Consider the following 14,401-nt stretch of genomic DNA (forward strand, 5'->3'; position numbering starts at 1 on the left):
ATTTAAATTCAATTAAAAAAAACCTTTCCCTCTCATCTGGATCTTGTGCCCTTCCTATTGAGCAGTCATCTGTGGCATTTGGACAGAAGGAGCTTAATATCAGGAAGTCTAGAGAGCCTAGCTGGAGGCAGAGCCACAAAAGCCTGGCAGTGGAATGTCAAACCATTGACCTGTAGGGTCAGTGTATGGAGTTTGTTCATTCTCTGGTAATGTTTATTTCCCTTCTCTTTGTATTTGCAGGACATAGCTCGACTCTTGCAAGAAAAAGAGTTACAGGAAGAGAAAAAGCGAAAAAAACACTTTCCAGAGTCCCCTGGAGCCAATGCTTATGGTGGTAGTTACTCTTATGAAGATGGAGGTAAGTTTTTGCATCATGACCTACTCTATCCTTAGACTCAGTTGCAAGACACCCCTTTAAATTTGTCTGTAAAGTGACCCTAGGGCCCCTTTAGATTTGTGGTGGAATTTTATCTTATCTAATAAATTCATCTGTTCTTTAGTTGGATGACCAGAGCCATTTTTATGGCTGTTAAAACTTGAATATAGTTTAGCAAAATTTGGCTTGCATTCTTTTGCACTATTGCTACTTGGAATGTTGTATTACATTCTAAGCACATAAACTGGGGTGTGGAAAAGTGGCATATGAGTCTCTGGGCTTGATCTTTCTCAAGGAAATCTGGACAGTACTGTTTGAAGCAGCAAAGTGGCACAAATAATAAAGGAGGTACAGCATTTATCAGTTACTGGATACCAAAGCTTTTTTTCCATGCTTCGTATCTTTTAAACCTAGGCCAATGGGTTAACCTGCTGATGACAAAATTGAATTTTAAGATTCTCTGTTCCTTTTTTGCTCTTGATGCTTTCTTTGCTATTTGATTACCATATAGAAAAATTTCTGAGATAGAGAGATCCCTTCTCTAGTGCTTGCTTTTGCAGTGGTGGTGGTGGTGATGGTGTGGTGGTGGCACTTGTGGTGATGGTGAATCTTTATCTTAAAAGTGTGTTGGGAAACGAATATTGACAAATATTGTTCAGTCCTTTTTAAAGATCTGTCAAAGGAAAGACATTTCCTATGGTTTTTAGTGTCTGTATTTATTGTAGTTCAGCTTGGAGACTATACTTAGGATACCAGCTAAATAAAATCTAAAAGCAGCTTCTAGAGAGTAAAGATTTTAAGGTCAGTAATCCCCAAGTCCCTTGAAAATTAATTGTCAATTGCTTTTCTATAATTTCATTGTAAAAGGTAAGTAGGTATTTGTCTTTGATGAGTAGAATGAAAGATACATATATGTAGGTGATAGGATTATTATAGTTTGAGTCTTGCAGTCACAGTGTTCTAAATCTATCCTAATCAGTAGAGCTCAGCTCTATAACACAATCAGTAAGCAGGTTGATTCTCTACTTATTGCTTGGCGTGTTGTTCTTCCATATGTAAAATGCTCAGCTCTTTGTTGATAGCCATTTTCCTTATGCTGGTCTTTCTAATCAAATGTGGTACCTCATTTAAAAAGAAAAATTATTGCCGTATTTTTCTGTACTAGAGGTCAGAAGGTAAAGAGTTACTCGTCAGCTTTAATTAAAATCTTAGAATTGTGGTCTGGCGTAAAACATTAGGGTGGTAAGTAAATTAAGTACACTAAAGTACTAATTTTAGCATTCCTCTATTAAAACCTTATACTAACTTGAATTGGGACTCAAGCCTGGTGGTTTTGACCAGACTGCTGACATACTGTTTCATCTCTCTAGACTATGTTAAGAATTCCATGGATTTTCAGGGACACCTAAAATTTTTACAAATCTCTATTTAACTGCTTTTGTAAAGTTATGGAGAATGGCATATATGCTACTTTTTTGGAGTTGAGGGGGATTGGTAAGAGAAAACAATGACCTTCTGAGCATGTGCCTGTAAAGTACTGTTGGAATTTCTCTTCAGTTGTGTTGTTGTTGGGAGACGATATATCGCTGAGCACGTGATCTTCATTTATATGCCTTTGAGTTAGACTAAGTTGAGTTCCACAGAAACCATATTGCAGTCCAGCTCATATTTACAAAGCAGCCTTACGTTCTTTGCAGTGGTCCTTTCCCAACACATAAGGGATATTCTTTAATTGTACTTCTTTGCGCGCAATATGATTTTTGTCTGTCTTATAACAATCACAGCAAATCATTACAGAAGTGGTTGTTTTAGCTTTCATTTTACTTAAACTTTAATAAATTAATCTTTTAAGAATAATCATTTATAGATTTTCTACAAATCTGAAATTATCCAAAACATCTGTCAGATTTATATTGATTGAAATGGTATATCTTATTCATTTATGAATCCATGTTTTTTTTTCAAAGCCACTTACCTGTATTGCAAGCATATTAGAGACTTTAAGTCATGGTCTTTGGAGTCATTAGACCTTGATTCACGTTTCATCCATTCCTTAGAAAAATTGTAATGTTAAGGAAGTTATCTACTGGAATCACTCTAAGCCTTTTTCTCACCTCTAAAATGGAGATTCTAAAAATAAATCCTTCGCATGGATGTTGAGAAGATTAAACAACATAATTTTTCTGAAGACTTACGAACTCTAAAGTACTATTATTTATACATATATTAATGTAATGTGTGTACTACATAGTATTTTGTCTATTTAAACAAAAATCATTTTATTTTGAAAGACAAACATGGAAGCACACAAATCAAATGTTTGCATATATATATGCATATATATATATGCAAACATATGTGTGGGTGTAGATATATGTATACGTATATACATGTATATGTATGTATGTATGTATTGGCTATAAGGAAGTTAATTATATTTGCCAAATAACTTGGTCTCAAGAAACATAAAAGTCTCAGTCCTTAACTGAACTGGGTTTTAAAGGATTCAAACAGATTCCTCCACCCCCTCTCTTTTTTTTTTTTTCTTTCCCAGGTTTAAAGATATCACAAGTGATCACAATAAATATTTTTTCCTGTCAACTCTGTGAAAACATAGTGACAGCTCTGTTCTAATTCTTGCAACACACTTCTCTAAAGTAAAACTACTAATATTTGTTAACTTTTTAGAAAGAAGTAAAAATAAAAAACAAAACAGTCATAACTTGACAAATCCATGTTGAAAACAAAACCTTTCTTGTCTCTTTTTGGGCTTAAAGGCAGGCTTCACTTCTGCAGTTTTCTGTGGGAACATAGGTATTAACACTAAACCATTGTCTCCTAGTTGGGGTCATCATTTATGTAGCTGGTCAGTATTATGTTAATTCACAGCAGTAGTGAAGTGATTCTTTCTCAGCTGTCAAGATACTCCTAAAATAACAGTTTGGCTAAAAGAGTAGATACTTTATTTTATTACAGAGAGCAATTGTTCTGTTTCACTTCTGCTTATGTAAAAAATAAGTTTTCCATAAATTATGAAGATAAATACCTCTACAGACTTTTTAGAAGACAGATTTTAATTTAGATGTCATCTCTGAGGCAAATGTTCTTTTCTTCTGGAAAGCTCAAGAGGAAACAATTTGGAGTTTTTAGTGGAAGCTTATGGCATAAGAGATACATATAACACACCTCCCCACCTCTGTTCCTTCATTAGATAACAATAACACACTTTAACAAAAGCAAAAAACCCAAAACAAGCAAACAAAACCCGTAATAACTAAGGAAGTTTATGGTCGTTATTTTTTCTACATCCCACCCAATTACGGTAGCTGTTTCAAAAGCAGTTCAGCGAGTGACTAATTCCAATAGGGAATCTTGGCTATCTTAGCAATTTTCCACAGAATTAGGATTTCTTTTTGTTACTTCCCAGTTAAAGTAAATGTCTTAGAAAATGTTAAAATAAATACGCTCTTGCAATGTGCATTGTTAATTTACTTCCTTTGTTTTCACAGTTTGCTTGTTCTTAAATGAGACCTGACAAAAAAGCACCCATCTGTGTGCTGTTTCTGCAGTTTGTGTTAAACTTAGGGACTTGTATATTTAGCACATATTGTATTTTTATACCCAGAAAACAATATCATGAAGTTTTTTGAAATGTATTTAGGAAGTGACTTCTTTTTTATGTATTCTGTTATGGCATCTCTTTTTAATTTTTTTCCTCTGAAAAATTTCAAGTAAGATTAGGAACAGAGTTATCCAAAGATAATACGGTCATTTACTCACGTAAAATTCTCCTTTACTCCCTCTTCTTCCACACTGAACCGTAACATGGCTGGGATTGTTGGCTTTGGCCACCTATGCGGAAAGGACAGAGGAATACAAAAATCTGTGGCTCATCACTCTGGTGGACTGAGTAGAAATTAGCAATATTCTGACCTAGATTTATTGTTATTTCCAATAAGAATATTTGAAAGTCTCTGACTGGAATCACAAAGCTTAATTCTTTTTCTGTTTTATAAGACTCCTTCAGCTCTCACTTTTCCCCCATATACTAGTTCCAAATTGGTTTTATAAATAGAATTAAACATTTAATGACTAGAATTTGTGTTATTGGCAAATATTAAAGTATGTGTTAACTCTTCGCTAATCATGATCAAGCTCTTCTTTCAGATTTACTTTTTTTCACTTACTTTCATTTTAGTTTTCTACCTTTCTGGCTATGTACCCAGAATCCTTCATGTACGCATGGACCATTCCAGCAAATGCTCATCCCTTCGTTTCAGTTTGTTAAATTGAAAACGTAATCCTCTTCATTTTAAAATATGTTAAACTTGGGCCCTGTCTCTGTCCTGTAGTGAGTTCACACTCATGAAGTTAACTTGCATTTCTATTTTTCACATTCCTCCACCTCCGCTCAGACCAGCCACGGTCAAGGAGGGCAAGGGAGTTGGGTTCTGGCTTCTCAAAGTCCTATAGACTCCAAAGTGAGGAAAAGACTGTGAAGCAGAGAAAGGAGAAATCGAAACCTCCACAGGAGAACTTGGAAGAACTGGAGGAGCATCGTTCATCAGAGAAACCTCTTTCGTCCTCTAGCTTGGGTAAAACGAGGGACGATACCCGAATTAACACTGAGCAGCCTGAAAGGAAACGATCTGGTCATGAGAGGCTCCGAAGACCTCCTCTCCCCAAGATCAGTGGTGAGGTGTTTCTGAGCACTGAATCGGAAGACTGGGAGGCTAACCATAGACATCGAACTCGGAATTGGGAAAAACAGTCCAGGCACCAAGACCAGCTTTCTCCCAAGGCCTCACAGAAAGCGGGGCTTCACTGCAAGGAAGCTGTATATAGAAGCAACCATGGGCAAGGTGAGCACAGAGAGAGGAAGCACAGGCCCAGGGCTCCTCCCATCTCAGAGAGTGAGGCGCGGCACCAACTCCATGATGCAGGTAATAAAGGGCAGCCTCGTTGGAAGTTCTGGTATCATGTATATACATACAAACAACTGTATTTAATAAGCATCGTAAACAACCTGTCCTTTCTCTCTGGCTTGTGCTCCTAGCTTGGAAATAAATCCTGGAGCCAAATATTACAAAAAGGTATTCACTTAATCTCAAATCTCTGCCTTCTAAGAGAATACACTCATTCCTTACAACATTCTTCCAGCTCCAGGTTGCAGTGGAGGTACCCATCCCAGATACAATTTTTAATTTGCCAAGACCATATATCAGAGATTCTGATACCAAAGCAATGCTCTTGAGTTTCTGGTTTTGATTCAGTGAACCCAGAAGGTTTAGGAACACCACCTTCATAGTATTTGCCTAACTAGAAGACCTGCGGGGCTGGAAGTACTGGATTTTCTTGACCTCCTCTTTCCCGGCTCTAAAGTGAGAGATGGGAGAGGCAATCTCTTAAGATAGCGTTTTTCAAATAGTGAGCTTCAAGTTTGTTTTCATCAGAATCAGCTGGGCTATTTCCTAAAAATTCAGATGTCTGGGTCTTACATATGTTATCATCTCTGGAGTGCAACATGGCAATTCGGGTTTGTTTTAGACCAGGAGGTGATTCTCACGTACTTAAAGTTTGAAAACAATCGCCTTGAGTTCCTTCCTGTGCTTTAACCATCTTCAACTCTAACTCTACAGTTGGTGTTCTGAAGTGCCAATATGAGGTGAGTTCTTGGTACTTATATAAGAACGAGGTGAACATTAGTGTTAAACCTCAAATTTCTGGCATCCATGAGGCCTAACTCTGAAGTCTGTCACTGACATAGTAATGGTTCTCTCTCTTCTTGTCTGGAAACTGCCACTGTGATGTTTTCCGTGTGGCTGTACCACTGCAAGTCATAGTACTGCACTGTCTGGTGTTTTAATTAGACCATACTCATCTCCCTAGTTCTGTTTTGCTCTCATGGAAGTTTTCCAGAGATACGAGGATTATTGGGGAAAAAAGTACCAAGGAGATGACTGTTCTTACTTAAGTTCCATTACTGTTGCCCAGCCAACCTCTACTTCTGGTCTGGAAAGTAGTTTCTAGATTGCAGGTTCAGGTTGATCCTTTTGGTTCCTCCTTTCATGTTATCTCTTCCTATCATGTTAGTCCTTAAGTTTTTAAAGGACTTGGTGATAAAGAAAATGAAAATTCAGTTCAGCAAGCCAAATGAGTGTCTGCCACAAATATTCTTGCCTCAGGCTTTATGTTTGGGGATGGATGCTTGGATCTGAGCCTCAGAAGTTTCATGAGTCAAGCCAAAAAGATGGATATGTAGACAAACAATTGCAAATTTGATATACTTTTAACAAAGAGCTGTGGGGCAGTAGAGGAGGAAGTGATAAAATCTACGTGGAGTAGGCTTTATGAGTAAGTTACACTGGATCCAGATTTAGAAAGACATGTTGGAGTCCAAAAGATACCGGGGAGGAATGGTGATTACATCGACCTCTACATTTCTGATTCTGTGACTCCAACCTCCTAAGTGTGCTCTGAGGGCTGGTTAAATCTTTATGGCTTTCAGTACACTTGAGAGTATCTTAAACAGGCTTAGAAAGGGTGGAACTAATATGAAACAAACACTGACTCACAGGCCCTAGTACTGGAGTTATAGGCAAATGTTTTGTCTGTTTTATTTTAATAGCATAAGGGTTTAAAAACAGTGTGACTAGGCAGCTACTAAAATGGCTACAACATAGCTGCTAGCGTCTGTCATTTTATATTCAACTTACTTTGCAAACTTTACCGACGTGGGCCCTGTAGGCGTCTGAATTTGCGATGCCCTTCCCCCCCACCTACCCAGAATAGGTCAGAAGATACATTAAAATATAATTATTAGATACTGGTGTCTATTACTGGTGGCTGTTGTGAAAGCACAGTTCTTAAAGTTGTTAGCATAAGCCAAAGTTTTATTTAACTTAATAATGAAGAAACTAGCAGGACAGCAAAGAGCTAGTTCTAAGAGCATTGATCTGCAGGACGTGGTTTTTTGTTTTGTTTTTTGTTTTGTTTTGGGTTTTTTTGCGATACGCAGGCCTCTCACTGTTGTGGCCTCTCCTGTTTCAGAGCACAGGCTCCGGACACCCAGGCTCAGCGGCCATGGCTCACGGGCCCAGCCGCTCCGCGGCACGTGGGATCTTCCCGGATCGGGGCACGAACCCGCGTCCCCTGCATTGGCAGGCAGACTCTCAACCACTGTGCCACCAGGGAAGCCCAGGACATGGTTTTATAATTGGTTGAAAATGGAACACAGAATAAAATTGCTAACTTAAATATAAGATTGGTTAACTTTCTAAAGGGCAGTAAATCTATACCACCTTTGAGGGTAAACACCTCTATTGAGCTATTAAATTACAACAGCTTATTAATTTTCTGCCGGTCAACTTCCAGCCTCTCAGAGCCATTAAACACCATGCTGCTATGATATTTCCCAAGTGTCAGAATGGCTTATTACAAAATACTCTTGAATGGTATCAGGATCCACGTGTCATCAGATTACCTTATTCCATAGTTTGGGATAAGTTTATCTTGAGTACCAGTATTTTTAACAGTTTTATTTTATCAGAATTTCTTGAAAGGTAAGCTTTGTTTGTGTTTATTGAGGGAGATTCTTGTGTCCTCAGACTGGAGAATGATGAACGGAAAAAGATAAGCAAGAATTTGATTAAGAAATGAACGTGGAACTCTTGAAAGTATGGTCCACCTGGTTTTTTGAAAGCTAGTTTCCAAATTATGTTTGGGTTTCCAAAAAGAGGGCAGCCATCTTGGTAATTTCTTTGAATTAACTATGTTTAATAACATTTTAGAGCATCTCTGTTTTCTGTAATGACAGCCTTACACGGTACTATCTGAAGTTCCTCATTACATACTTACAAAAGCTCTTTTCACCTTTGGTACGGAGTATGCTGCATTTAATGGGCAGTCCTGTCGGTCCAGAAATCTAGTATTCCAGGCTGTAGAAATTTTCTACTTATGAGACGTGCAAGTTCCAAAGATATATCAAGAATTCAAATAAACTCTTCTTTTTCCCTCTAAATATTTGACCTAGAGAGATATTACCTCAAAATATAACTGTTTGTTTTTATTGGGGTATAGTTGACATATAACATTATATTACTTTCAAGTGTATATTTGTATGTATTGCAAAATGATCACAGTAAGTCTAGTTAACATCCGTCACCATACATAATTACAAATTTTTTTCTTGTGATGAGAACTTTTAGGATCTATTCTCTTAGCAACTTTCAGATCTGCAATGCAGTACTTACGGTCTCCATGCTGTACATTGATTGCATCCCCATGACATTTATTTTATAACTGGAAGTTTGTATCTTATGACTCTCATCACCCATTTTGCCCACCCCACCAACCCCCACTCTGGCAACCACAAATCTATTCTTTGTATCTCTGAGCTCAGGACTTTTTGTTTTGTTTTGGATTCCACATATAAGTGAAATCGTACAGTATTTGCCTTTCTCTTTCTGACTTATTTCACCTACCATGATGCCCTCAGGGTCCATCCCTGTTGTCATAAATGGCAAGATTTAATTCTTTTTTATGGCTGAATAATATTCCTCTGTGTGTGTGTGTGTGTGTGTGTGTGTGTGTGTATGTATCTAACATTTTCTTTATCCATTCATCCATCAATGGACACTTAGGTTGTTTCCGTGTCTTGGCTATTGTAAATAATAATAATGCAGTAAGCACAGGGTGCATATATCTTTTTGAGTTTGTGTTTTCATTTCCTTCAGATAAATTCCCAGAAGTGAAATTACTGGATTGTATGATAGTTCTAACTGTTTAAAAATTTTTGAGGGACTTTTGTACTGTTTTTCATAGTGGCTGTACCAATATACATTCCCACCAACAGTGCACAGGGGTTTCCTTTTCTTCACATCCTTGCCAACACTTGTTATTTCTTGTCTTTTTGATAATAGTTATTCTAACCGGTGTGAGGTGTGATACCTCACTGTGGTTTTGATTTGCATTTCCCTGATGATTAGTGATGTTCAGCACCTTTTCGTATGTGTTGGCCATCTGTATGTCTTCTTTGGAAAAATGTCTATTCAGATCCTCTGCGCATTTTTTTAATCAGGTTGTGTTTTTGCTGTTGAGTTGTATGAGTCCTTTATATATTTTGGATGTTAGCTCCTTATCAGGTATGTGACTAGTGAATATTTTCTCCCATTCTGTAGGTTGCCTTTTTATTTTGTTGATGGTTTCCTTTGCTGTGAAGAAGTTTTTTAGTTTGTTGTAGTCCCACTTGCTTATTTTTGTTTTTGTTGAGTTTTCTTTTGGTGTCAAATCCAAAAAGTCATCTCCAAAACCAGTGTCAAGAAGCTTACTGCCTATGTTTTCTTCTAGGAGTTTTGTTGTTTGGGGTCTTATATTCAAGTCTTCAAACCATTTTGAATTAATTTTTGTGTATGGTATAGGTTGGTGGTCAAATTTCACTCTTTTGCATGTGACTGTCCAGTTTTCCCAGCACTATTTACTGAAGAGACTGTCCTTTCTCCATTGTGTATTCTTGTCTTCTTTGCCATAAATTAATTGAACATATATGCATGGGCTTATTTCTGGGCTCTCTGTTTTGTTCCACTGATCTATATGTCATTCTCTCTCTCTCTCTCTCTTTTTTTTTTCTTGGCCATGCCGCATGGCTTGCGGGATCTTAGTTCCCTGACCAGGGATTGAACCCGAGCCCTTGGCAGTGTAAGTGCGGAGTCCTAACCAGTGGACCGCCAGGGAATTCCCATGTGTAATTCTCTTTTTAACTGCCAAGAGGTCACAGTCTTAACACCTTTCAAACCAGATGAGACTCTTTGTTTGACTGTTTCATTTGAATGCCTTCCAAGCATCTTTGATTGATATTAAAACAAAATATTTTCTCAGTTAATCTTGTGGTGTAGAGTAGGAGGCATAGTAGTGGAGAAAGTTCAGTTCTTGAAATCTGAGCACATTTCCATTGTACTTCTTTCCCCAGATGGCAAAATTGAAAGAGCAGGGCATAAGTGTGATCTCCCCTGTCGTCCTCAGCTAGGCTTTGGGTTGCTCGTGGAAGGGCCATTTCTGTAGGAGGGCATATGGTATAGCAACCTATCTTGTCCACTGACTTTTCCCAATGCCAACTTCCCTATCTAATTTTACTTATTTTTCCCTGAAATCTTCCCTTCTAGTTATGACTAAGCTAAACATAACTCAAGGAGTTTTATCTACTCTTGGGAGTGAGTATACCACTGTTTCCTGACTGTCCCAGACCACTCAGAAATCTGCGTTAAAACCAGCCCAGCTTAGCATAAGATTCAGTAGCTCTAGAGATAATGTGAAGTTGAAGTAGATTCTGTAATTCTGGGTAATCAGGTGCTAATAGACCTGAAGGTAAGAAAGCCAGGTTTAATAGTCTTTATTTGGGGAAAGGCAGATGAGTCTGTGGCTTTTGGATTTACCACAAAGCTAGGTTTAAAGTTCAAAAAGAGGCTTCACCAGATAATTTAAACTCTTCATTTGCCCAGAATTTAGTTGTATCGTTTTCTTTCCTTTTTCCTCTTTTGTTTAAAGCAATGAATCATGTGCTGAGGCATTTTGATAAAAGTTATATTCATGTACAGTTAATTTGATGGACATAATACACCAAACTAGTAGTTCTAATGGTAATTGCAATTAAGAATCAACTGGTAAGATTTAAAATAAACTAACAAAGGCCAGATCTCACCCAGGCTACTTATATTAGAATCTCAGGGGTTTGGATCAAAAATTTTCATGTGTATGTAAAGTACTCCAAGTGATTCTAATATATAGACATGATTGAGAACCTCTAATGTAAAGAAATAGGCAACTAGGAGTAAATTTTCTTTCTCCCTTTAGTAATCCATTTACTGAAAGTCGCTATTCCAGATGGTTAATCTTATTCACTGCATTAAAATTTTTTATTATTTTTGAATGTAATACAGTCACATTTTTGAATAAGTGTAATTTATAAAGGATACAAAGAAGGAAATACCCACAATTTTAGAATAACCACTAGCATTTACCACTTAATTGAAAGTTATAAAAGGAATATATGCTGCTTATAAAATTTCAAAGTAAAAAGCCAAAATTCCGTACCAGTCCCCATGTTCCTTTCTCCTCAGAACAATAGAACTCTAAGGTCATTGTGCTCTCTGACATTTCACTTATGTTACGTCTTGCGTAAAATTTAGCAACGTTAAGCTGATCAGAGCTATAGGAAAGCTCTAAAGCAAGTGGGTTTGGAGGCCATAAGAGCAGAAGCCACTTGGCAGGACCACTGACTGGTTAATAGGGACTGTCACATAACTCACAGGTGATGCTGTTTCTGTTCCCTCGGAAGTAAGGTGTGCAGGGCCGAGGTAAAAAGATGGAAAGCCTCTCATCTCCTCCAGCCTTGACAGTTTAGTCTCTTTAAGACTCCAAATAACTTGCTTTTCTCTAAATTCTTTTTATTTCAGGGACTTAATCTTTTTTCACTTCCTGTTTTGCAAAAGCCTCACTTACAGTTCCTTGTATGATTTTCTACTGCTGGAGAAACTATGTGAGAGGGCAGTTTTTACCCAGCAGGTTTGGGTGGGTAACTTTGTTTTAAATGTGTGGATTACCTGTATCACGTCTTGCATGCCTAGGGGAAACAATGATTTCCAGCACACCCTACGTTGAATTTTAGAGTGGAGGCAGTATTGTCACTGTTAGATACTGAAGAAAAATTTCTTTATCATAAATTTTGCCACTTTTCAGAAAACACACTCAGTAGCCTTACTGCACTGAGCTTTTTCTAGGAATGAAGCCCAGAGGGATGAAGGAAGTGGTCTCTACTCCATCACGAGTGACCAACAGGGATCAGGAATGGAATGATGCTGAAATTGCCAGAAAACTGCAAGAAGAAGAAATTTTGGTGAGCAACCTTTAATACAGAATTTTAGGTGAATTAGTGGGTTTTTTGTGAATTGAATCAATCTTGACATTATATAATAGGCATTATAGTCCTCTCTCTGTCAAGAAACTGATACCTTTTTTATGGGTGGAAATATCAAGACAATAGGAATAACGTGTCCAGTTGTACTCACCGAGTAAGCATTAGCAACAGAATTCCATATCCCTGTCTCTCCTTTATTGAGTTCTGATAATTCTCTAAGAATCCACTGTAGAATTTGATAAAAATAGACCCTGCTCTGGCTAACAAAAGTATACCAACTGATTATCATCTTCAGGGGTGTTAATCACCACTAGTTTCAAATACCAATTTATTTTTATGAAGATTTTTTTAATGGACAACACAGATTCCAATTAAATTATACTTTTTTGTATTTTCTATACCGTAGGCTACCCAGGTGGACATGAGAGCAGCTCAGGTAGCTCAGGATGAGGTGAGTTCGTGTTAGTTAATTTGTTTAGCTGATATTCTTTGGAAATATCCCAGTTTTTATCCCAATTTATCCCAATTTTCTACCTGCAACTTTGCAATCAATGATATTGACTGGACTTTGTTTAGGAAATCGCTAGACTTCTAATGGCTGAAGAAAAGAAAGCTTACAAGAAAGCCAGGGAACGGGAGAAATCATCTTTGGACAAAAGAAAGCATGACCCCGAGTGGAAGGTAGGGTCTGTCTGTTTGTTTTTAATTAGAAATACAATTAGAACTGAAATGGGGAGACGTTGTTTTAGGGTAAGCTCACAAATATATTTAGGGTATACAAATTATCTGTATTGCATATGTGAATCTGACTTGTAAAAGTCAGATTCACCATGAAAAATCATATTGAATTCTTCAAAGTAACTATGTAAAAAGTTACTGCTAAGGTCGGAAAACTCATGTCCTTCATTTTAAGACCAGCTGAGATGCAGGTAGGTGCCTCTGGCCATGAGCAATCTTAGGTTTACTATGCTTGCCTTACAGGAGAATGTAGTGTTTTCACTTGCTCTTAAATTTCCACAGTGCCCTTCTCTTCTTCTCTCAACTTTCCCTGTTTGCGTATACTGCCTTTCCTCCTTGATCATGTGCAGGTGTCTCTGTTTCCTCTGACATCACTTGACCCATGGCAGACTGACGGCCATTCTTATCACCAGGAATCATTGCATGTGAAACCCTCTAGCATGAGCTTGAACTGTAAGCATCCCCTCGTTAATCAGAAATAGTAGACAGAATAGTCAGCGACTGCTGTTCATTCTCCTGTAATCTAATTGTTGTATATGGTGATTGCAAGTTTAGTTGAACAGATCTTACTCATTAGCTACTGTGTGCAAAGGACCACTCCGGACTTACAGGGAAAGACAAAGATAGATTTTCCCCAGAATAATGTGTAATGTAGAGAGGAAGATAAACTATAGACAGCTAACAGATACAAGGTCAAGCTGGCTGAAAAATGCAAAATGGAAAAGCAACAAAGGAGCGGGGGTGAGAATTCATATAGTAAAGGCTTTTAGGGAGGGAGTTTGTACTATGCTGGAAGGATGGAGCCAGGGTGTGTGTCCATGATATGGTTGATGTTTAGCACTGTTCTTCCCCTCCCCCCTTCCCTCCCTCTCTCAAACAAAATCCTCCCTTGGGTCTCTGATCCTGTCACAGTCTCAGCATGTTTTGAGGAAAACAAAGACAGAGAAAGCATAACAGTACCTCTCTACTATTGCCTGTTGCTCAGTTACCTAGCTGTGAGTCTGAAAGCGGATGAAAATATTATTTGCATGTTAATTATTTAATTTATCTCCCTCCTGTACTCTCTTAGTAATGCATGATTTTTCCTAACAGACATATTTCATTTTGGTAGAAGGGTTCCCAAATGCTTCTGTTACGTAAATTAAACCATAAGTAGTTGACCAGGAGTTACTCAGGTTCTTTGTTAACTGTGAGGGAGTAGGTATTTTTAAAGATTGCAAATCAGGAAAGGAAGAGGGGGTAGACCACATTTCTAGCAGTATCAGGACTTCTGTCATCTCTAGATTCTGTAACTGGTGCTGGAATTGTTTCTCTCCTGGAAAAGTTGGCATGAATATGCCTTAGTTTCTGAGCTTGAAAACTACCATCCCTAAGTC

At 37.8% G+C, this 14,401-nt stretch overlaps 1 protein-coding gene across 4 annotated transcripts in view; it reads left to right on the forward strand.

Moving 5' to 3' along the window:
* CCDC50 (coiled-coil domain containing 50) overlaps positions 1 to 14,401 on the forward strand; it is an 82,841-nt gene that overhangs the window by 37,988 nt on the left and 30,452 nt on the right. For 2 of the 4 annotated variants that reach the window (XM_049710472.1, XM_012536367.3), the window contains exons 5-9: positions 241 to 358; positions 4,792 to 5,319; positions 12,151 to 12,266; positions 12,694 to 12,738; positions 12,864 to 12,968. In XM_049710472.1, the coding sequence (XP_049566429.1) occupies positions 241 to 358; positions 4,792 to 5,319; positions 12,151 to 12,266; positions 12,694 to 12,738; positions 12,864 to 12,968 (912 nt within the window). The remainder of the gene's footprint in view (positions 1 to 240; positions 359 to 4,791; positions 5,320 to 12,150; positions 12,267 to 12,693; positions 12,739 to 12,863; positions 12,969 to 14,401) is intronic. The other 2 variants (XM_033403714.2, XM_004278757.4) reach the window with 2 other exon arrangements.

The sequence above is a fragment of the Orcinus orca genome, chromosome 5, assembly GCF_937001465.1.
Source record: "Orcinus orca chromosome 5, mOrcOrc1.1, whole genome shotgun sequence".
NCBI lineage: Eukaryota > Metazoa > Chordata > Mammalia > Artiodactyla > Delphinidae > Orcinus > Orcinus orca.